The following is a 23,354-nucleotide window of genomic DNA, read 5'->3' as shown; positions in this document are numbered from 1 at the left end:
AATGAATAAAGTGTAAAATAGCCAATATGTCTTGTTTGTTCCTTGTTACTGATAGAGAGTTCAATCATCCAATCCACCAAACAACTCAAAACAAGAGTCAACACCAACAGGAGAATACACTGTTTACCATTGGCAGAGCATTTTGGCAAATTTGTCTTGGGCGCTCCCCACATAATCAGTTGTGCTGCTCATCCCACAAATGCATGATCCTTACAAGTTGAACATCATTGTGAAGGTAAATAAACAGGCTTTTCAACCATGTAAAATACAATGCCAGTTAGCATTGTAACAACAGTTTCCGAACTTTTTTTCCCCAGTATATATATACGATGCAATGTATAAAATACAATTAATAAAAATATCTAACAGTATGTAAAATGGTGGAAATTAGCTCCACTCTGACAATATTCAAATCAGTCATCTAATATAGTACAATATAACAGTTCTGAGACTGTGGGCCTCTCCTCAGACAAAGCTTGGAAAGCATCGTCCCTTCCCTCTCCCTTACTTTACATGCTTAGTTTCGCTCAGTTTCTGGATGTCTATGGGATCATGATTATGTTATTTGATCCCATAAACACTCAACAATTGAGCCAAGATTGCTTAATCTTGCTGTTTGACATAACTTCAGACTACACCCAATACATAAAAAATGTCTGTCCTAAGGCATTTATTAGTTTCTGACTTTGGGAAAAACAGTACAATTCCCGAAACTACTGTATCTCTGAACTCTGTCTTTAACCAAATCACACACATTAAGGCTATTCTATGTGATCTTCTTTTGTGACTAATTTAATATTTCTTCACTTCCATTCATTGAGCCTTCCCTAAAACAGTTTGGAGCCCTACTGGGGAGGTTTGCCTCCCACTTTGAAAACCTGACAGGTTCTATTTAGAATCAGTACTTTTACTTTTGACCATTAAATTGATAGTGATACACTATTTTACATATTTAAATGCAGGACTTTTATTGGTAAAGGAGTATATTCACTACTACGTTTACTTGAGTAAATTATTTGAATCCTTTTTCCACCACTGGACGCTCAGGCTCTACTGCATTTATCTGTGGAGTTCCTATGGTGGGTGGGGCCACGGTGCAGCTGTAGTACTGTACGTTCACAACAAAACACAACCCGTGCAGCAGGTTGACCCACTTGGAAGTAAAACTAGTTTCTAACATTATGATCATTTGTATACGTAACCAACTGTATCACTTCTTTGTGTTTATGAGCTGTGATAGGAAAGCAGCGTAATTATTCTCTTGAGTTCCTTCCTTAAAACATTTCTTGTAATGGGAGGTCAAAGGTCACTCTGGAATAGACAAACCATGTCAGTAATTCTATGTTGTAAACCCTACTACAGCTTCCTGGTACAGAAACCTTATCCTCTATTGTTACTACACAGATAATACAGGATTTCACAGACATGGAGTTTCTGCAATATAATCCCTGTGTCAAATAATGCTTAAGATAAAAGTTGGTCAAATATTCTTTATTTTTACATTCATGTAAGGGGGTTTACCACGCAGGACAACATTGCCAGAAATTTTGGGCATTTACATAATGTCGTTGACAGTCAGTTTGCAAAATGTTTCTGTAGTTTACCTGTAGAGTACCTGTAGTTTAACTGACATGATGTGATGATTGCAGTACATTCCCAAACAAAGCATCTGCTATAAGAAATTCATCCCTATGGGGTTATTACGTAAAACAGGTTTAATCAAATCCTGTGTTGTAATTGTCATGAGTACGTGCCGCACTGACAAGTGAATTCCTCTGTGGGTCATATGTGGGAAATATGGTTGGACGACTTCCTTGTAGCAGCAGGGTGGAGACTCCTGAAGGAGGCCTGTTTTACTCACTCTCCCTTCCCCGTTGGCAGAGTGTGGAAGGCAGCTGGACAGCTGATACACTGACTGAACTCTCACCGGCCTCTCATTCAGGAGCAAAAGGTAAGCCGTCTGAATGTAGAAGATTTATAAAGTTTTTCTGATAAACTATGCAGCTTGTATTAACTGAAGTGAACAAACATGTTCTGATAGGCACGGGGTAAGATACAAGGAAGTATTCCAGTCAAATAGTACAGAATGTTACTGATTAACATTAGCACACTTTCTCAATAGGTTTATCTTTTCTTTTTGTAAATGTATATTAATGTGTTTATAGATAGATAGTTAACAAGTAAGGTATGGGAATTTGTGTATGTATTGGTGTTAGACCCAGCTTACATATCCTTCAATCTACCTTAGACCAGATGTAATGTTAAAATGTTGCCTATATTCTAATGTATCAGTACTAATAATCAGCAAACACACGTGTCTTTCAGCCTGATTTTGTATCTATTACATTTGATAAAGTTTCCAGAAAAATTCAGTAATCCACACATAAACATATATATATATATATAGCCCTATATAATTATCAATATTCTAAGAATTACACTTCAGAAAGCTTAAAATAGCCAACTTTTACATATACAAAAAAATTGAAATAACATTTGCAAAAACGTGATTTAAAAGTTAATTTAATTGGTGTACAATCCTTCATATCTCCTTGTTCAGTTAACAAAGTATCTAATCTAATATATTTATTACATATAAATATAAAGATATAGGGATGAAATAATAAAAGTGCCTGAAATGGAAAAAGAAAGAAAAGTGGAGCAGGAAAGAAATTCTGCTGCTGGCAGGTGATTAACATCAGATAAAATCTACAAAAAAATAATTGACTAGTGCAGAATGAAGATACATGGAAAAATGATTGCAAATGAAATTAATGCAGCTGTATTCTTGTTGTTAGCACCCTATAGTACAAAGTGGTGGAACACAATTCAAGTTCAAATGTTTAAATCAAATGCAAACAATAGGCTAAAACTATTTGAAAGGTACAGGTAATGTTTATCATGATCAATGATATTGTTGCACTATCACTCTAATACATGTGTCTCTTCAATTCAAGAGCATTTTTCAGACACAGAATTGAAACTCATTTCACCCTCCATGATGTAGAACAACTCTCTCAAAAGCAAAGTGTACATTTATGTCTGTCATCCTGTATTTTTGCTCTCCTCCTCTCCATCTCTGCTGTCCAGAATGCTTTACACTGAGTTGCTGCGGTTGTGGGATGAGTCGGTGCAGGCGGTGGACGCCAAGGACTGGCAAGGAGCTCTGTCCAAACTGGAGCAGATCAGTGAACCCACATCTCGCACGCTGTTCAACGCTGCCACAGTTCACCTGGTTCTGGGACAGCTGGACCTGGCCCTGACGGTCTGTGTGTTGTGTACATGGGGGGAATAATGACGGGTTGGAGGAAGTTTCTGTCAATACTTTGAAGTTATTCAAACTCTTAGACATCACTAGTTTGCTATTTCATTTTAATTTCTATTACAACTCATAAAGTTTCTGGTATAAAATAAAGTTTTTTTATTAGACATTTTATTTTAATGTCACTAATTTCTTTAACACATTAACACAACTTGGTACCAGCCATGTCACACTAAGTCGGGAATGAGGCTAAATAACGCTCCAAATTTGCACTAAATTTTGGCAAAGAAAACTGGCATGGCCATTTTCAAAGGGGTCCCTTGACCTCTGACCTCCAGATATGTGAATGAAAATGGGTTCTATTGGTACCCACGAGTCTCCCCTTTACAGACATGACCACTTTATGATTAATTGAGTCAAGAAAATAAAGTCAGCACTCTGACACACTGACAGCTGTTGTTGCCTGTTGGGCTGCAGTTTGCCATGTTATGATTTGAGCATATATTTTTTATACATTTTTATATATTTTCTTTTCATTGTATTTTTCAACCAGAGGGTTTGTGGACCATATCTGTCATTGTTTTGTTGTTAATTGATTTCCAATAATAAATATATACACATACATTTTCATAAAACAGCATATTTGCCCACTCCCATGTTGACAAGAGTATTAAGATAAGATAACATAACATAAAATAAGATAACATAAGATAAGATAGAACTTTATTAATCCCGAAGGAAATGCTTGTGCCAGAGATTGCTCAAAATTCTAACAAAATTACAAGTTCAAGTGTATAAAATACAAGTGTATTTTTGTCCAGTATTTGTAAATACTTGACAAATCTCACTTTAAGGTACATTTTGAAGGGATAAAAAATGTGCGATTAATTTGCAATGAATTGTGATTAAATATGGACAATCATGCGGTTAATCGTGAATAATAATCATTTGACAGCCTTAGTTTATATAACTAATGTCTTTTTAAATATTTAATAATTAATTTTCTCATGCTTTATAGATCAGTTATAAGCTATTCATAAGAACAACAACTCCAACAGGACGCTTGCTATAGCTCTTTAGTTTATCAGGAAAGCCAATTCCATTGACTATTTAACCATAAGAGCAGAGCATCTGGAGGGAAATCCATTCATAGAAACATTATTAAGATCTACAGCTGCAGACTTGATGGATTATTGTAGAATAGGCTAGATGTTTTTTAGAAGGCAATTGGTCAAAAACAGTCCATAGTAGCGACTTTTGACAAAGTAAATTTCAGCAAGAAGTAAACCAAAACCCAAGCTTCATAATGCCCCATCCATCATGATGTTGAATGTTTAGGGAACTTCACAGCCGTGTTTGGATGTGATGTACCCGTCTGCCATCGGTGCCGCTGTTAGAGAGATGATCTTCTAACTGGAATGCCAAAATTTAAGCAGCAGATATCTCTTGACTCTATCTGCTATCTTCTACTGTACATTGGTCTGGATTTCACTGCTGAATATTTATACTGTAAAAAAGGAGACATATTGTAATACTTCTGTCTGTTTGTGTCCAACCTCAACTTGTCTTTCTCCCTCTGTGATGTCCAGGCTTTAGACCTCACCATTGCCAAGGATGAACGTCTGGCTGTTGGCTTCTTCCAGAGAGCAGCAGTGATGCTGCAGATTGGCAGGTAGATAAAATACTGCAAATACTGACTTACAGTCTACACTCCCAAAGACAGACGACGTCACTTTTGAAACTATACTGTGACACAGATAATGCTGATGTCTTAAGAACAACTTACTCAAGAGAATCTCTGGAAATGAAGGGAAGATCAGTGTGCTATTATCCTGCTGCCACGGTGGCCGCTGTCACTTCACTCTGAAGGTCACGTGAAATGGTTTTGTTGCTTCCTTGATGTGCTGGGTGATGGATCACTCTTATGGTTAAAACTAAAAGCAGTTGCCGAAAGATCAGGCAGTTTGATTTAATAAGATAGCAGAAAAGAGGGATTTTAGAACATTTTTTGATGACTTCATTGGTTGGACTTTGTAGTTAGACCAGGGATGTACAAATAAATGGTTTGACATTTTGGGAAACACTTTTATTTGACTTCTTGGTGAGGGTTAGACAAGCAGATCTCATATCTGCATGGTAAATGTGAAGCTACCAATAGGCCGCACCAGGGAGGGGCTTGGGGCTGCTGTATACAACCTAAAAATTTCAAGTTACATTAAAGTTTCAGTAGGCAGTATATTTTTGGCATCATTGGGCAAAAATTCCATAATAACCTTTCAGCATATTGTAATTCAAGTGTTCTGAGAGAAAACTAGACTTCTGCTCCTCCTCATGGCTCTGTTTTCCAATCACAGGTCATTTCATTGAGAGAGAGTTCCTATTGGCTGTGCTCCAGTCATGTGACCAGAACTTGGCGTTCCTTCAACAGATTTTACAATGGCGGCGGCGTCACAAACTTTCTCATTTTACAGCTAAACCGTGCACTACAAGATGATTCTGAAAACATTTGAGGAGAGAAATAGGCATTAACGTAACATAATATTGATTAATATTTGATCAGCACTGCCTAGTTTGACCGTTTGGTTGGAGTTCGCGAGTGATTGACAGCCGGCTCTCATGGACGGCAGCTGGACGGCAGACTCCAGATCAGCTCTTACTGCTTGTTTTCCTCCGGTCTGTAAAATCTTGCAGATGCCGTTAGGAGCACCAGAGGACACCGGAGGACACAGAGGAACATGATTTTTTTCAGGTTACCTGTTTCATGTACTACTGTCACGATATAGCAAACGTTTTTATAAAAATTACTTTTTTTAATCATATTTGCTCCAATCTCACCTACTTCAGCTTTAATGCGTTAAAGAAATTAGTGGTGTTAAAACAAATTTGCATTATTGCATTATTATTGTGTTAACTCTGACAGCCCTAGTTAAAACTAAACTAAACCAAACTAAACTAAACTAAACTAAACTAAACTGTCATCACAAATGAAGCATTATTTATTTCCATTTATTAATGGTCGGTCTATAGAATGAATACTCATTAGTCGAGGTGTTGGTAATTGGCAGCTCAGGTTCGTGATCTCAGAATCTGAGGCTGAAATGTGCACAAACCTGTCTGTTGCTTGCTGCTTGTGTGCAAGCCCTGTCCGTGGTATAATTGTGTGAAATTATATATTGAGGTGTGTTTACGTTGGCAGGCTTGTGAACCTTACATCTGTATTCCTCGAGCTGAATATCTCGCCTTGTGTTAACACAGAGTTCTACATTGCAACTGTCGAGTCACCGCCAGCAGCTGGTTAGCTTAGCTTAGCATAAAGACTGGAAACAGCTAGCCTGGCTCTGATCTGCCTACTAGCACCTCTACAGCTCACTGATTATAATGTAATATTTAAAAATGACACGTTGTGGCTTTTTTGGGTGGTTATGTGCTGGACTATTTCTTGGCTAGGCACAGTCACTTCCTGAAGACTTTTCATCAATGTGAGGTTGCCAGGCAACCAGCGGAGACCAAATTACTGTGCGTGACGAAGGAAAAGTCTGACCCATAACACCCCTGTATAACCACAATGTTGGGTTTTTGTATAGAGCTTTTGTAGGTGCTGTTCTTCATCCATTACTGTTCATCCCTCTCTCTGTTTGTCTGTCTCTTCAGTTTGGAGGAGGCTCTGTCAGACTGTATCTGGGCACAGAAGCATATGAGAGGAAACATGGTCATTGACTACAGACAGCTGGGACTGCGATTCAAACTCTACAGCTGGCAGGTCTGACATTCTGCCTCACACACATACACACTGCACTACAACACCTACATTCACGCAGGGGAACGTTAGCATGAATAAGAAGGAAATCCAATCCTATGAGGTCCGTCAGCACTGAGGAATGAAAACGGAGTGAATCATGCTTTGTCATCACCTCCACTGTTTAGTTCAAACGTCGCATACACCTGGAAGCTATAACAAAGACTCATTGATGGAGGCTGAAGAAGAGGTTACACAACATCACATATTTCTCACAGTGCAGATAAGACATGCTCGAGCTTCCCACAGACAATGCACCTGTTCCTGCAGCCAGTCAGTAACAGCTTAGTCCAGCTAACATGCATGCAGCCAGGGTTTAAATGTAGGCAGATTGGAGCAAATATGATTAAACAATTTTATTTTTATAAAGCGGTCACTATATCCTGACACTAGTGCATGAGACAGGTAATCTGAAAAAAAAATCACATGCGTCTGTGTCCTCCGCTGTCCTCCGGTGCTCCTAATGGCATCTGCAAGATTTCACAGACCGGAGGAAAACAACCAATCAGAGCCGAGCTGGAGCCTTGCCGTCTCTGAGCAGCTGTCAATCAATCACAAACTCCGACCGAACGGTCAAACTAGGCAGCGCTGATCAAATATGAATCAATATTATGTTACTGTAATGCCTATTTCTCTCCTCAAATGTTTTCAGAATCATCTTGTAGTGTACTGTTTAGCTGTAAAATTAGAAAGTTTGTGACCCAGCAGCCATGTTGAGATCAATTTGAGGATATACCAAGCACATACCAAGCATAAAAAATGGTGTAAAGTGTTGAGTGGATGCAAATAGATGCTATTCACCGTGGGTGCCACAAATTAAGGCAAACACACGTCCACGGGAGTTGACCCGAGATGTTTTGACTCCAACTCATGAACGCACAGACAAAAAAGATAAAGCAGAGCGACTAGATGAAAATAAGACAAAGAACTCGAGGTCCTGGTGAATTTAAGCATCTGTCAAGACTGGTAGCTGTCACACAAACACTCACACATGCTGTCTACGTTGCTAGCTTGCTGGCTAACAGCTAATGTCTATACAGTCCAGCATTGCCAGATGGGAAATGTTAAACTATTGTACCAGAGGTTTCAAATTATCGTATTTTGAGGAAAACTATCGTACGAGTCGAGTTCGAGTCATAACCACAAGAACAAATGGGCGTAAATGTGAAATTTTACAAAACACATATTTAAATGCCTCTTGGGCGAAGCCAAAATCTACCCACATCGTTGTTTTTTTAAATTTTTATTAAAGCAAGCGGATGTAGCTATGATGCATGGAAGGCGGTATGTGCCCATCAGTCAGACAATTTTTGTAGTAGCCTATTACAAAATGAAATTACAAGACAGGACGACTGTAAACCTGATCATATTCTGGTTGAAAACAGTTAAGGCCATAAACTAAGCTAATTAAATAAATAACTGGGCTTACTGATGCATTCAAAGCTATCTGTCGTGCAAACTCTCAGATGAGCATCGAAGTGCAGGAGAGAGAGCGACAGCTGTGCTCGTGAGTCACGTTCATCAACATCGTAGCCTACACCGAGCATGATTGGCTGGAAAGAGGTGAACACAGACAGAGGTACAGAGGGCAAAATGATCGTACAAATACGACAATTATCATACATCTGGCAACGCTGGTATACATGCTGTAGGCTACATTGGCTGTTTGGGAGGAATAACACTCAAACACTCCAGTGACCGAATTGGTGTGAATATCACAAGGTGAAATTTTGCATTTAGCTCAAATGTTCCTAAACAATCCTGACTTCTGCTTCCTATCAAATCAAACAGAACTGATTGGTTTACTGGAAATGGAAGGGAAATGGATCCCATTTTAACAAAGTATTGATGCATTTCATGGGACCTTTAAATAATTATGGTTCAAAATGTACAAACAACCCCAAATAACACAATTTTAATGCATCTGGACCTCAAACCTACTTATATTTTGGAAAATATTAGATATTGGTGATAAAGAACGGCTGAGACACATTTTTCTACAACAGAAATAAAGACTCTTAGTTGATGGAATGTCTCCATCAGTGACAGCTATTCCACACAACAGTGTTTTAGAAATCATAGAACAAATTAACAATTGAACAAACTGAACCAGAGCACTTAAATATATACATAAAGGAGCCAAACATCAGCGACCTTTGACAACTTCTATGACACAATAAAAAAAAAAGGATACGTAATGCACCATGCTACATTTCTCTGACAATGTTGTTCTTCAAGGTAGAAAAACTTGTGAAACTGGTACATGTCTCTGGCTATTTAAATCACAGCTATGCACAGACATATCACCCTGATGAATACTTGAATCATAATGCTGCTTTTTAGCAGAAAAGTGTTTGCTGATAGCTCTATCCTCCAGTGTCCTAAAACTTCAGTGCATGGGGAGTTTTTGTACCAAAACCAGAAAGTAGATTTGGAAAGACAGAAATGTTAGTTACGTAACCATTGAATCACTGGCCCCCATACAAATAGTTTATTGTGGTAAGTAAATGATGATGTTAAAAGTGGCTTTTTCACACAGTGGTAAAGATGACAGGAATATGAATGGGATGGTACTGGAATGTGTGACTATGATGTGTCCCCTAGGTATTATATAATGCAGCAGCTGCGTACTGCCGGATGGGCCAGTGGGAGCAGGCCAGGGAGGTCCTGCTGTCAGCCTCCCAGGAGAGGGGAGCAGGTCGAGGAGGAAACATAGAGGCGGCTATGGAAAGCGTCCTGGTGAGTGTCACAACTTTCAGAACAGACTGGAAAGGACATGAGAAAGACTTCGGTGTTTTTCTGCTATTGCCATACTTGATGACCTAGCAAGGATAGAAAGATGATGATTATAATGCTCCAAGGTGGAAGAAAGGTATGTCTGTCCTTACTTTTTTCAAGACACAATGAACTGGAAATTTTAATTTCCTGTAAAACAATGAGTCATTGACTGTGTTCCATTTGGTCATGCTGGTGTGCCACTTATCAGGTACGTAGCAGCAGGGGCAGTGAAACCCATTTATGTTCAGAGCAGGTGGTATATGCAGCAGCAGGTATTTGTAATGCTGTACAGTTATTGAACTAATAAATATTGTCAAACTGGGATCAAACTAGCATCACTCTAACCTTCTAGAATCTCACTGTGTTTAGTCCTACTCCAAACAACAGTTTCAACATAGATTACATCATAGGAGGTAGAGGGGCCATTTCATTTGTGTCTTTGAGTGATCTTTAGGTCACAGTTTTGTAGATCTTCATGGCAAAAAGTAAGGCTATGGTTATTCTAATAAAAATGTTTCACAAAAAAACAAATACAGATTGTTTAGGTCAGAAAGAAAATGAAATGTATTGCTCCTCTCATAAGGCTTTTCATAAATATTCTTACTCGGGCTGTCAAAGATAATGCGATAATAACACGTTAACACAAATTAGTTTTAACGGCAATAATTTCCTTAACGCATTAACGCAACCTGGTTGTAGCAGGCTCAGTATTAAAACTAGAGAGAAGATACTGGCATCATATGAAACTAGAACCTAAGGAATCCATTGATCCCAACCATGTCATACTAGCTTGTTGCGAAGGAGGTTAAATAAATAACGCTCCAAACTTACGCTAAATTTTGGTGAGGAAAAACTGTCATGGCCATTTTAAAAGGGGTCTCTTGACCTCTGACCTCAAGATATTGTGACGCGCCCCCCCCCCCGTTTTGGAAGCTGCCCTAGCCAACCTCAGCAGGCAGTTTGCTGAGGGAGGGTCGTCAGCTTGATTGAGCTCACCTGGGCCTTCCAGGCTATAAAACTGATCCATTTGCTCACTGTCGATCTCTCTTCCTGCAGCCACATCCACCTGACATTACCTTTGTTTGGTTCTGTGCCTTCAACACCTCCGCAGCACATATGCCACACATCCATGCACTACATTCATTTGATGACATTACTGATCTACACACTCCATTGTTAATTTTATGTTAACCTTAGTTTAATAAATTGTTTAGTTTTATATATATAACCTTGCGTGGACTCCCTTTTTGTCACATTCCCTGAGGCAGTTTGTGACAATATGTGAATGAAAATGTGTTCTATGGGTACCCACGAGTCTCCCCTTTACAGACATGCCAAGTCAAGTCAGCACACTGACAGCTGTTGTTGCCTGTTGGGCTTGAGTTTGCCATGTTATGATTTGAGCATATTTTTTATGCTTAATTCAGTACCTGTGAGGGTTTCTGGACAATGTTTGTCATTGTTTTGTGTTGTGAATTGACTTCCAATAATAAAAATATAAATATAAATATAAATATATACATACATTTGCATAAAGCAGCATATTTGCCCACTCTCATGTTGATAAGACTATTAAATACTTACCCTGTAAGGTACATTTTGAACAGCTAAAAAATTTGCGATTATTTGCAATAAATCCCAATTAACTATGGACAATCATGCGATTAATCGTGATTAAATACCTTGATTTACTGACAGCCCTAATACGTACACACAATCATCGTCTTTACTCTGACTTTACTAACAGAGGGAAGAGGTCCTGGCTCCTCTCCTTGTGCCTACGGAGGTGGTGTTTCGTCCCAGGAAACAGGATGTGGAGCAGCTGCAGCAAAGAGACTTCCTGGGCAAAGCAAAGGTACAGTGTGAGTGAATGTTGCATCATGGGCATATAGTAAGATGCTTGAATTACTCCAACCTTCTCTTGTCACTTGTAGTGAGAGAAAAAAATGACCAAAATGTTGCTTAGCAGTAATGTATGATGCTCTGCTTGCAGGTGATTTCCTCCATGATTCCCAATGATGATTTTGGAGGCTTTGAACCTCTGAGGCTGCAGGTAAGAACGACCACAGTGTCAGTATGAATAAAGAGATTGTTGTCAGTCACTCCCTTTGCTAACTATCACCGTGTCTTCACCACAGAAACCTGGTTTCTATGAGCCCAAGGTGGATGGAGCTCAGTGAGTATTAATTGTCACTAGTCCCATGGAAACATTATTAATCTGAGCTGTTGAACAACACGTTATAGTAATAATGCTTGTAGATGTATGACTGATTTTGTCTTCTCTCCACCCATAAGGGATTCTCGATACATGCGCATGCGGACCCCTTACATGGGTCGGGGCCCAGGACAGCTGACTGTGCCGGGAGGGGCCATGGTGTTTTTATTTGGCGAGGAGGACAGGGATGGGATGGCAACTGTCATATATGATGGACAGGTGAGGAGAGAGAGAATCTATAAGGAGCCAAAGATACAGTGTAAATCTTATAGACTGATATTCAAGAGTTGTGTTGGGGTGTTTGTATGTCCTGAGAAAAATCATTTTTCCTCTTCTGGAGCTTTAAAACACCCGAGATACAATTACATATAAGATTCGAATTTTTAAAGCTGCATTAAATTATTTTTGGCAACAGAACAAGCTGAAAACACAACAACATTTACACATGACCTTATAAAATGTACAGATCCAGCAGACACAGAGCAACATAATAATTATGTTATAATAATAATATTGCTCTGGATATCGTATGGAGAACATTTAAAGGTAATGATGTGTCAATGTGGTGTTCACAATTTGTTTCTGCTGCCCCCGTGTGGCAAAAACGAATCCCCAAAATTTGCTGTATTAAAGCTGTATTTTTTAGTCATTTTGTGTCTTTTTTATATTTCAGTGTCTGACTTTTAGTCCTTCATTTTTCAGAGAGGACTTCTGCCAATGTCCCTGCTCGATCCTGCAGATGTCAAGACGTCCAAAGGAAAAAAGGTGAATGTAATGTATTGTAATGTAACGTAATAATACACTTTATGATGCTTCGGCCAATATATATATATATATATATATATATATATATATATATATATATATATATCAGGCTCATCTGTAGAGCTTTAATGGAAACACTTTATTAAAATGATACTGCTGAGCTGAGCTTTCTCTGCTTCACACTCGAGACCAGGCAGCAAAATGTTGTGTCAGGGAAAATACATGAAAATGTTAAATGCTACAGTTAAGCCGTCCTGCTGGAAGAAAAATTCAATGTTGTTTTTTCACTGCGCTGTTTGTTCCCTGACCTTCCTGTCTTGCCTTCTTCCACAGAAACTTCCCAGTGGGATCCCTCTCCCACCGGGACTCAAGCCACCCACTCGCCCACAGGCCCAGCCCAGCCCTGTAGTTGCTCCTCGAGGTAAAACATTGATCACGCTCCTCCTGGTCCTCCTAACATTCTCTAAACTCCTCTAAAGGATTGTAAAAATCCTCTTCACCTTCTTTCCCCTGATCTGCTGCAGTAAGCACTTCTCTATTATAACAGCTCATTCCAGGGTCAGAGCAATATTTAATATGTATGAGTACACTCTCCTCTTGGCTTCATCTTCACTACATGGTTGCCTATGAGTTTTTAAGTACAGTATTGATTTTTTGAACAGACTGCTTTTTGTTGCTTATTGCCAACATTTTGCTGTATTAGCAGCAGAGCACAAATACCCAACATATTGTTTCCAAGCAAGACATCATAACAACTACTGGACAGATTAATACATTTGTTAGCTTTATATAAAATAAGAGCTATGCCATTTAGTACTAATTACAGTGATAGAGTTTAGTTAGAAATAGGGCTGTCAATCGATTAAAATATCTAATCGCGATTAATCATTCATATATCTGGAGGTCCGAGGTCAAGGGACCCCTTTGAAAATGGCCAGGCTCGTTTTTTCTTGGCAAAATTTTGCGTGAGTTTGGAGCGTTATTTAGCCTCCTTCACAAGCTAGTATGACATGGTTGGTACCAATGGATTGCTTGGGTTTTTCTAGTTTCATATGATACCAGTTTCTTCACTCTAGCTTTAAAACTGAGCTGCTACAACCTCCGAAAGATTGATTGTGTTGAGAAATTAGTGCCGTTTAAATGAATTTGCGTTAACATGTTATCGCGTTAACTTTGACAGCCCTAGTTAAATCTTTGTTCATTATTCATTGACTCTGTGAAACTTTATTCCCCATTTGTGTTGAATTGAATGCTTAGACAACCTTATACTTTTTGTATATTCAGCTGACTCTCAACCAGTGGTTCCAAAAGTAGGTGCTGTGGCACCAGGGTGCAGGTAATAGAGGGGGTTTATGGCTCCAAGCTATAGACCAGACCAGCAAGGCTTTATGGCTCCAAGCTACAGACCAGACCAGCATCACGTCATCACCGAGGCTGTACTCCCATTTGGGGGAAAGAAACTCCCCGTCACAGAGAGAAAATAATGAAAAGCTGTTGTGTAGCAGGTTAACTGAGGCGTTCACACTGAGATTTGACGCACATGCGATACGTGAATATTCACTGTCAGTGTGGTAAATCGCTAAATAATGCTGGTGACAGTGACTAACATGGCTAGCTAACTTTGCAAAGTACCCGTATGTGCCGGTCTAATGTATGCAGGTTAGCCTGTAGGTGTGAATGTGATGAGATGAAGGGTCCCATATCTTGCTGATCAGTGTTTCAGAACACTGGTGTGGAGCGTCTGGTTGTGTGAAGTTTGCAATTTCCACTGCCGTGTTGTTTGCCAGCACTCCTGTGGGTCTTTTAAGACACCGTTGAGAAGATCTACTCTCACTATTTGAAGGGACTTTCCACTACACTGTGTCTGAAATCACTTCCTATTGAATTAATAGTGCTGTCCACCATTTTATCTAAGTGTTCAAATTCTGAATGTGAAATCTGTAAATTATATATTGCCCTCAAAAATGCGTTCTTTCAGTTTATAAGCCTACAATGCGATGTACAACATTCTAGATTCTAAAATACACACAGCACCCGTCATACAAATTGAGGATGATTTCAGTGAACTGCTCCAAATCTCAGTTTTCTGCTCACATGAGTGAATGAGGGAGGGATTTCAGACACAACCTGAAAGTGAGTGAACCTGGAATGTTGCTAATAATTCCTCAATGCCCAGTTAAACTGTGTGCTTGCAGTACAGCGGGATGAAGCGGAACCAGTTTATCTGTAAACAGTTTATAACAGACAATTTATGGAATCATTTTAGTGTTTACTTTCTTTTCGTCATCCAAATAAGTAAGTCAAACTTAATCTAGCACTTTTCAAAACCAGCACTACAAAATGCTTCACAGTTACACAAATAAATGAATGAATGAATAAATACATAAATAAATATATATAACTATTCAAATATTCAAAGACAAGCAAGAATTGTTAAAACAACTGGGGGATAAGGAGACTCCTGAAGCCTCATATTAACTTCAAATAAACTTCAAACAAACACAGTCCCAACTCGTCATCGGATACAAACGGAGGCCCCCGTTAGCAACTGTATGTGACACACCAGGCTTTCAGCTTACTCCAATGTAAACCCCGCTGCAGCGCTATTCGACGGTCAGAGCTAGTGACGTAGTATTAAGAAAGAGAGTCCGCTCAGGGCGGGTGGTAGGTGTGGTGGATGGATCAAACAAACACAAGACTTCCAACCAGGAGAGCGGTGTTCGTGGCCAGTGTGAAACTAAAAGTAACGTTGACTTATTTTGTCACCTCAGTTGTTAGTCACGTGACTCGTTAGTATTGTTAGTCCCGTGATTTGCTGAAAAACTGAAGTTTATTTTGAAAGGACACTATGCAAGTAACAAGCGTATATTGACAAAAGTAACGTAAGAGGGGTAACCCGTGCGTTGGTCTCTGATGCTGAGGGGCACTGACCAAGCGGCAGTATTTGATATGTTGGGGGTTAGAATGTGTTGTTTTAGAACAAGGACTGTGGATTTAGTCCCCCATCACCAGGAAAGGGTATTTTAATGTCCAGCACGAACACATGGAATGATTATGGCAAGCAACAACAGTTTCAATGTACATATAGGCATGTGAGTATTGTTTGAACACAGACTTGAAAAAGGGTGAACTTATCCTTTAAGCCAGTGGTTCCCAACCTGGGGTCCGGGCCCCCCTTAGGGGGCACTAAAGATCACAGGGGGTGTGCCAGGAATTGTCTGGTCTGAGGTTGTCAAAATTAGATTTACTCATAATCATAATAACACACTTACTGGATAATTTATACAAAAGTCTGTATATAAAATTATTTAAAAAGATTTATTTTTTTGCTACTTAGTAACAAAATCTAACAAAATATTCTGCTTCAATCCATATCTGTTGGCATTAAGCATTTAGAAAACAACATTTTCACTGCAGTCAAAAACCCATCGGCTCTCCTGCTTGACACACGCAAAGGGAGGCCCACACCTGTATTAGCAGCAACCTAACAACAGCAGCGTAACATAATTGTGATTGGCCCCAGTGCAAACTTTTTCTTGGGCCCTCGCCACAAACACAAGAGCACGCTCATGCACACACATGCACATACACACACAACCAATCCAGACAATTGCTATGCCACCATGGAGAGGCGCACCATGCTACTCCCATACTGCAAACCAGCCTAAGATCAGCACAATGAACAGCAGCCGAAGCCCAAATTTATCAACACTACTTTAACACCCTGCGCTGGACTCAGCATCCAAATGTTATCACAGAGACAGATTTCAGTAGGTGCACATTTTCCAACATATGAGACGTAACCATTACAGTGCTATACATTTAAATCCCTGATACCACTCCATAACTACAATAAGAAACCAGTACTTACCCATTAGAAGTTTATCATACACGTCAAAGTAAAAAACAACACTGTTTTATGAAACATGTGCTGTTTTATCAGAATGTTCCTGGCAGTGAGCAACACAGCGCGATGTGGCAGGTCGTTTTGAGTTGAACTTTTGTCAGACGCCCAGCTGTTTGTATGTATTTCTATCGCTCGCCTTAAAATGTCCTCAATGGACCAGTTGAAATGAAGCTGAAATGAGGAGTTATCTATACGATACCTCCTCATTTCACTACAAAAACCTTAATAAGGTGGCAGCTGGCTGGAGGGAGATCGCCACAGAGCTGAAAGTTTCCTACTGCTGTTGGATATATTGTACATCATTTCCAGTAAATATCACAATATTAAACGTGTGTTTTCTGTTGAAAAAGTACAAACATAGGAAGATAAGTGGTTACGTCTCCAGATCTCGAGCTCACAGCTGATATGTCGCCTATGTGGTTTGTTTACATGACGCAACAGAAGTACAAATAACGGATTCAGTGTGCACACGATATATGAAGGTCATTTTTGGGCCCCTGGCAGCTTCTGGGCTCTGCTGCGTTGCACCGGTTGTCATCACTTTATTTATGTTGACAAAACTGACGAGTTCTATTCATTAACTCATTTAATACACTGCATCACTTTATTCAAGTTGAGGAATTTGTTCGAGGGTTTGTAATTTTTCAGCTTTTCTTAGATACAAGTATGGAGGGCATCAAGGAAAATAGGTTGGGAACCACTGCTTTAAGCACTGCTCCTGTAAAGCTGATGACGGTGTAATGAAAACTGGAGCTTCTAGGAGGCTTTAAAGTCACATCTGATATTCACTACCATTAAATTAATGTCAGAATGGACCAAAAAATAACTATTAAGTGTATATGCATAGTGGAAGAGACTCAGAGAACATCTACCTACCTGTCTAACCTTCTATCAGACTTGTATTGTGTGTTCTCAGACTGTACCTGTACTGTGTGCTTTCCCTGCAGTACGTGCTCCCTCAGAAACTCCACCTCCATCCTACACTACTGCCACCCACGTACCGCTGCAGACCTCAGAGAAGTACACAGCCAACGCAGCCAGCGACCAGGTAATATCCCCCCTCTGAAAAGCCAGATTCATCTGCGCTAGCTGAATGGTGGAATCAAATCAAAGTTATTTTCTTCGCACATCCAGCTTATGACATACACACACACACACACACATACACACACACACACACACACACACACACAACCCATACACTCTCCTTCTACCTGATCTAAATATAGATGGGTTGTGCGGACGAAAAAACTGCTTTGTAAGGTTGAACTTAGCGGGGGGGAATGCTGATGTGTCCCGATTAAGTCACAATGACGCTCAGGGGAGGCAGAGGTAGTCAGCGTTTGGATATAAATATTCTTTTCTGTTTCTGCATGCCACAGTGACCTGAAAAGATGAATTCTTTTGTGAAATAATGGACTTCCTGTTCCACATTTGCCACGGAATAACAGTTTCTCTCTGTCAAGGTTACTCAGAAAGATTTAATTTTTTCAACCATGGCAACCGGCTGCATCTCGAACAAAAGCAGCAACAGATGCCTGTTTTAATCACTTTAATCATCTAGAATGGCACTCAGAGAGCGCAGACCTCCGCCAAGCTGCAGTACGATTGCCCCCCCTCTCCGTGCAGCTTGCGCCATCATCCATGTGTATTTTTGTTTATGTTGAGATCAGCTGTATGTAGCGGAGTATCGTAAAACACTTCATTCAAACTGGACAGAAACAAAATAAAACTCACCTAAACCATCGTCTTTACTCTTTACAACAATCACTAAGTGCGCTTTGGTCCAACTCAACTGTAATTTCACAGAGTTTAATGTGAAAAAACTCAGAATATACAGGTGTCCCCCGCTACCCCAACCCCACCTCCCCCCCCCCTATCTCTCTGTCCCTCTCTCTGCAGGCAGAAGGAAAGAGGCTGGGTGACGCGTCATGAACGCACCATCGGTTACACTACGCATGTGTTATAGCCTGTGGCGTTAATGCACAGGCTGAGCTGAGTTATTAAAAACAATTCCAAACTCTATTATAGTAACTTGCCTTGTAATAAGTGAGATAATGTACAGCTAGCTGGTCATTGTTGTGAGATAATCCCCGTACTACTGACACTACAGGGCCTAGCATTACAAGTACTTATTGGAATTGTAGGGGCCGGAGTATAGGCTAGCAATAGGCTAATAATACCAGTACTATTATTACTACATAGTAACCATCTAACAAAGTATTGACACTGATTGGACCAGATCAATATCTTTTTTTAATAAAAGCTGTATTTACATTATCTTTTAATGTATTCCTGCTCCTTGTTCCCAGGAGGCGGGTGTAGCTCAGGGAGCAGAGGTGGACTCTGTGGTGCTGAAGGTCCACTACACATACACTGTGGCTCTGTCTGTCCCTCTGGACACACCGTATCGTGAAGTGAAGGAACGCATCGCACTGAAATTGGGCCAGCCAGCGTCTCATCTGCGCCTCAGGTAACCACAGGCCTGCCAACCCACTTCTGTCTCCTTGAATTTCAACAAGTGATGCTTCATTTCTAAAAATATGCTTTTCTTTGTCCACTTCACCCTGTGGGTCCAATATCTGTTCTAGCTAAGAAAACATGAGACATAGGACACTGAGGCTGCAGCTCCACAGACATGAGAGGAGTTCATGAGAGCAGCAGCATAGGCTTGACACAGCATCATGATGGGATAAAAACACATCAGAAAAAACATCTAAGGATTTATAACAACGGGACAAGCTGTTGAAATAAAAATAGGAGCTGATAACATTAAACAATATGCATCAGAGCCCTGCTTTGCTTGTAATTATCTGTCTTTCTACCCTCTGTCTACCCATGTTTGCTCCTATGGTGCCCTCAATTTCCCATCTATTGTCCTGCTACCACTACCCCTCACCACTCCCGCTCTCTCTCTCTCATCAGACATAAGCAGCCTGGCTCCCGGGTGCTGATACCTCTGGGTGGGGAGGTGGAGCCAGGCCTCACCGTGCAAGAGGTGGCTGAGTCTGGCAGAGCCACCCTGTGGTGCCAGGTGAGGATTTAAACTACCCACGCATAAGGGCATGAAATCGGACATCAGTTGCCGAGATGCAGGGGTGTGTCCGGTTGTCGCAATTTCCCTCCAGCCAGATTTCCCCCCCTACCATTGAACACTCTGGTCACCTGTAGGATCGCGGCAGTCCCGGCCGACATTACTGTCTTTAAGAGGCTGTCGCGGGCTAAGGGGGCTAAATAACAGTCAGGCTAAATTTTGGCAAGAGAAAAATTGGCATGGCCATTTTCAAAGGGGTCCCTTGACCCCTCACCTCAAGATAGCTGAATGAAAATGGGTTCTATGGGTACCCACAACTCTCCCCTTTACATAGATGTCCACTTTATGATAATCACATGCAGTTTGGGGCAAAAACAATGCAGTTTTTTGCATGCAGTATAAATGTGTTTTTGTTTTTAAAAACTATTTTAAAAATGGTATATTTGAATTTTTCTGCATACTGGGGTCCAGACACAGTCTTAGAATTGCATAAATTAGGTATCACTGTAAAGCTGAGACTCTTGTAGATTAAATGAGCCCAACTGTATTCATGTGTTATGATGTTAGTCCCCATAGGAGCCATTTCATTGTAGTGAGACCGGTAAATGTAAATTATCTTAATAATGGTCAAATTGAATCTTATTAGCGTCTAAACTGTGATTGAGATAAAATCGTATCTTGTCTTATCTTTTGTTCAAATACACCATCTTCCATCTTCTTTGATGTTTTATTTTGACATGTTGGAGGGGGGTTGTTGCAGTTTTTTCCTAAGTCAAGAGGAGGCAAGTGGAGGATCAAAAGAAAATATTAATAATGGTGGAGTGGGCCTTGCTTTCTTAAAAAGCGTAATGCTGTATACAGTTCAGCTCCCCTCCCACTCCCAGTATTTTTCATGCAGTCCATTAGAAATAAGAGAGTTCCACGTTCTTTCAACAAACACATTGTCATACCCAAAGTCACATTATTTAATTAATGATTCCTCCAGGAATGTATCTAATGTACAGCTGTGCTAATAAATATCGCCCCTCATTGTGCTATTACAGACAGAAGACCCCCTGGAACACCGTACCATCCTCTACCAGATGGTGGCGCGATATGACTACACTGCTCAGGGCCCAGAGGACCTGGAGTTCAGCGAAGGAGACACCATCGACATCCTGGGTGAAGGTGAGGTCCTGCAGCTCCACCTCATACCGAATTGCTTGTCAGTGGAATCATAATAGGTCTTTCGTTTTTGTCGGGCATTTTCATTTAAAATGCTCTCACGCTGCTTCGTCCTCTGTTCCGATGTGAGCCTCACTGCCTCTTTATGTTTCTCTCTCCCACTCTCTCGTAGTTAATGAGGAGTGGCTGGAGGGACACAGTGCAGGAAATATCGGCATCTTCCCCAGCTGCTTTGCCTACAAGGAGAACGCCGACGTCACCCAGAGCGCCGAGTTATAAAAGCAGACGTGTTAGTGTGCAGTCATCTCTAATAAACCTATTCACCTGAGAATGGTGGCAGTTCACAGCCTCAGAATAACCAAACAACACCCTCATAGGGCAGCCCAGTCGCACAGCAGTTCGTGAAATAGTCAAATGTATTGATTCGTGTACATAGACATGAATTTCACACCTTTTTCACGATGGTCAGCATGAAATCGATTTGTATGTAATCCACGTAATTGTGAACCGGGAAGTATAGAGAGCGGCGAACGGCGTGTAGGGAGCAGGTCGGGGTAGATGATTTGGTCAAAAAACACAGGACTTTTGCCCAGGAGACCGGTGTTCGGTTCTCTTCCGGTGTTATTTTAACACAAACCACAATATTTTCCTAAGCCTAACTAAGTAGTTTGTTGCCTAAGCCTAACCAAGTCAATCTATTCCTAAACCCAACTAAGTAATTTTATTTTGAAAAGACTGGAGCAAAAATTTACACGTGCGTCACATGTTGCTGGACATTTGTAGGAAAACACTACGTTGCTGAAAGTCGTGCTGAGTGTAACGAGAAAAAAGTACAATTTGTGTATTTCATGAACTGCCGTGAGACTGTGTTGTGTAGGGGTAAACAGTGGACTTAGTATCGTCATTTTCATGCTTTAAAAATATTTCTCATATGGTATCATCACTAATGCTGCTTTCTGTGATACTGAAGAGTATGTTTACATTCAACCTGCTGTGCTTTTCCTGTTTTCTATATCCTCTGGTATCACTGTAATATTCCTGTTGTATCTTATAATATTCAAATGAGGGTTTTTTACTGACCTTATTGAACTTTATGATATTTTTATCCAATGTGGTGTCATCATTATGCTCCTGTAATATTCCTACAGGGTTAACATGATCCCGGACTGGCGACTTTAAAGTGTTTTAATGGGTGTTATGTAGTGCCATAGGGAGTACTATTGTAAAGTATCCTGATACATTTTCTTAATGAGGTTACAGAAATGTTTTGTACATTTTAATTCCTTTAAGATCTAAATGCTGTCATAAATAAACTGGTGGAGAAAGACTGGATCATTTATTTATTTATTGGCCTAAAAGTGGTCACATTTTAATATATTGAGGCTAAAAATACTGGAATCAGCCTATAAAATACTCACCATGTGTAGGTTTTTAGCAGCACAATGCAAAAACAATGGCAAAAAGGTTGCTAAAATTCCCATAGAAATGACAAAGGACATGGCCTCTGTGTCTTTATGGCCCTGGTTGAAAGAGTTAAGGAGAAAGATTACAATATTTTAAAGAGTTAAATATAGTTTGTCATGTAATTACCTAGTTTAATGTAATGTAATTATCTATCTATAATGATTGGCTGTGTACAGATAGGTTGTGAAGATTAAATCGAAAAGCATTCCAAATAAATTTGAAAAAGATAAGGATATTGGGAAGCACTACGAATATAAGGACATTTAGAGAGTTAAGAGTTAAGACTTTTATAAAGAGAGGGCCACTAAGACGCCCACCGCAGCTTTGAAGTTACAGTCTTACGAGACTGAGCTGGGAACTGTGCACAGTGGAACATTGGGCCAGGAACTTCACTACTTCACAGCTTCATAAAAGAGAGTCAAAAAGAAAATGATTCAATGTCTTTGCTAGAGTTTGCCACAAGGCATGAAGCCGATAGATATGTGGAGGAAGGTTCTCATGAGACTAAATCTGAGACTTTTTGGACTTTTGGGGGGGTACTGTGTCCTTGCCATCATTGAAGGTCTGATGGTGGTCATGTGGCAGGTAGACTGGTGCAGGTAGGTTAAGAAGGATGTTATGATCACCTATATACTCTCTTGAGAACTGCTTTGGTATTGTATCTTGTGTATTTTATACACTGTAGTACGCAACATGCTGGAAGCATGCACTTAATGCTATTGCTGGAAAGGATGAAACATTCGGGAAATATGGGATGATATCACTGCTGTTGATTCATAGCAAAATTACACTTTGTTTGGCAGCGATTTTTCATTTGGCCAGAAACAAACATATTGTGCAGAACCAGTCATCCCAGGCTTCAAAATGTCCCTTCAGAATCCTCTGGGTGACCACTCATAGTAGATCCATGTTTTTTGGCCACAATTTTTACGGCCTCATCCTTTTATCGCCGTACACAGAGCTTCCCTA

At 40.1% G+C, this 23,354-nt stretch overlaps 1 protein-coding gene across 2 annotated transcripts; it reads left to right on the top strand.

Moving 5' to 3' along the window:
- Nucleotides 1-1,825: 1,825 nt before the first annotated feature.
- Nucleotides 1,826-22,248, top strand: noxa1 (NADPH oxidase activator 1). Of its 2 annotated transcripts, XR_012594210.1 has the most exons (17): nucleotides 1,826-1,951; nucleotides 3,091-3,265; nucleotides 4,852-4,934; nucleotides 6,914-7,022; nucleotides 9,663-9,797; nucleotides 11,584-11,691; nucleotides 11,830-11,889; nucleotides 11,975-12,012; nucleotides 12,132-12,270; nucleotides 12,754-12,816; nucleotides 13,150-13,237; nucleotides 17,671-17,771; nucleotides 19,036-19,196; nucleotides 19,649-19,757; nucleotides 20,801-20,924; nucleotides 21,094-21,385; nucleotides 21,437-22,248. XR_012594210.1 is itself a non-coding variant. In XM_074637116.1 (16 exons), exons 2-16 carry the CDS (start codon nucleotides 3,092-3,094, stop codon nucleotides 21,198-21,200), a joined length of 1,599 nt encoding a protein of 532 aa, XP_074493217.1. In that variant the 5' UTR covers nucleotides 1,826-1,951; nucleotide 3,091; the 3' UTR covers nucleotides 21,201-22,248. The 2 variants fall into 2 exon arrangements, 1 of the variants encoding a protein (XP_074493217.1); XM_074637116.1 differs by having other exon boundaries at nucleotides 21,094-22,248.
- The last annotated feature ends 1,106 nt before the right edge of the window (nucleotides 22,249-23,354 follow it).

This window comes from Sebastes fasciatus, chromosome 6 (assembly GCF_043250625.1).
Source record: "Sebastes fasciatus isolate fSebFas1 chromosome 6, fSebFas1.pri, whole genome shotgun sequence".
NCBI classification, from domain to species: Eukaryota; Metazoa; Chordata; class Actinopteri; order Perciformes; family Sebastidae; genus Sebastes; species Sebastes fasciatus.
Note: the sequence above shows the minus strand (reverse complement) of the source record. Positions and strands in the feature narration are given on the sequence as shown.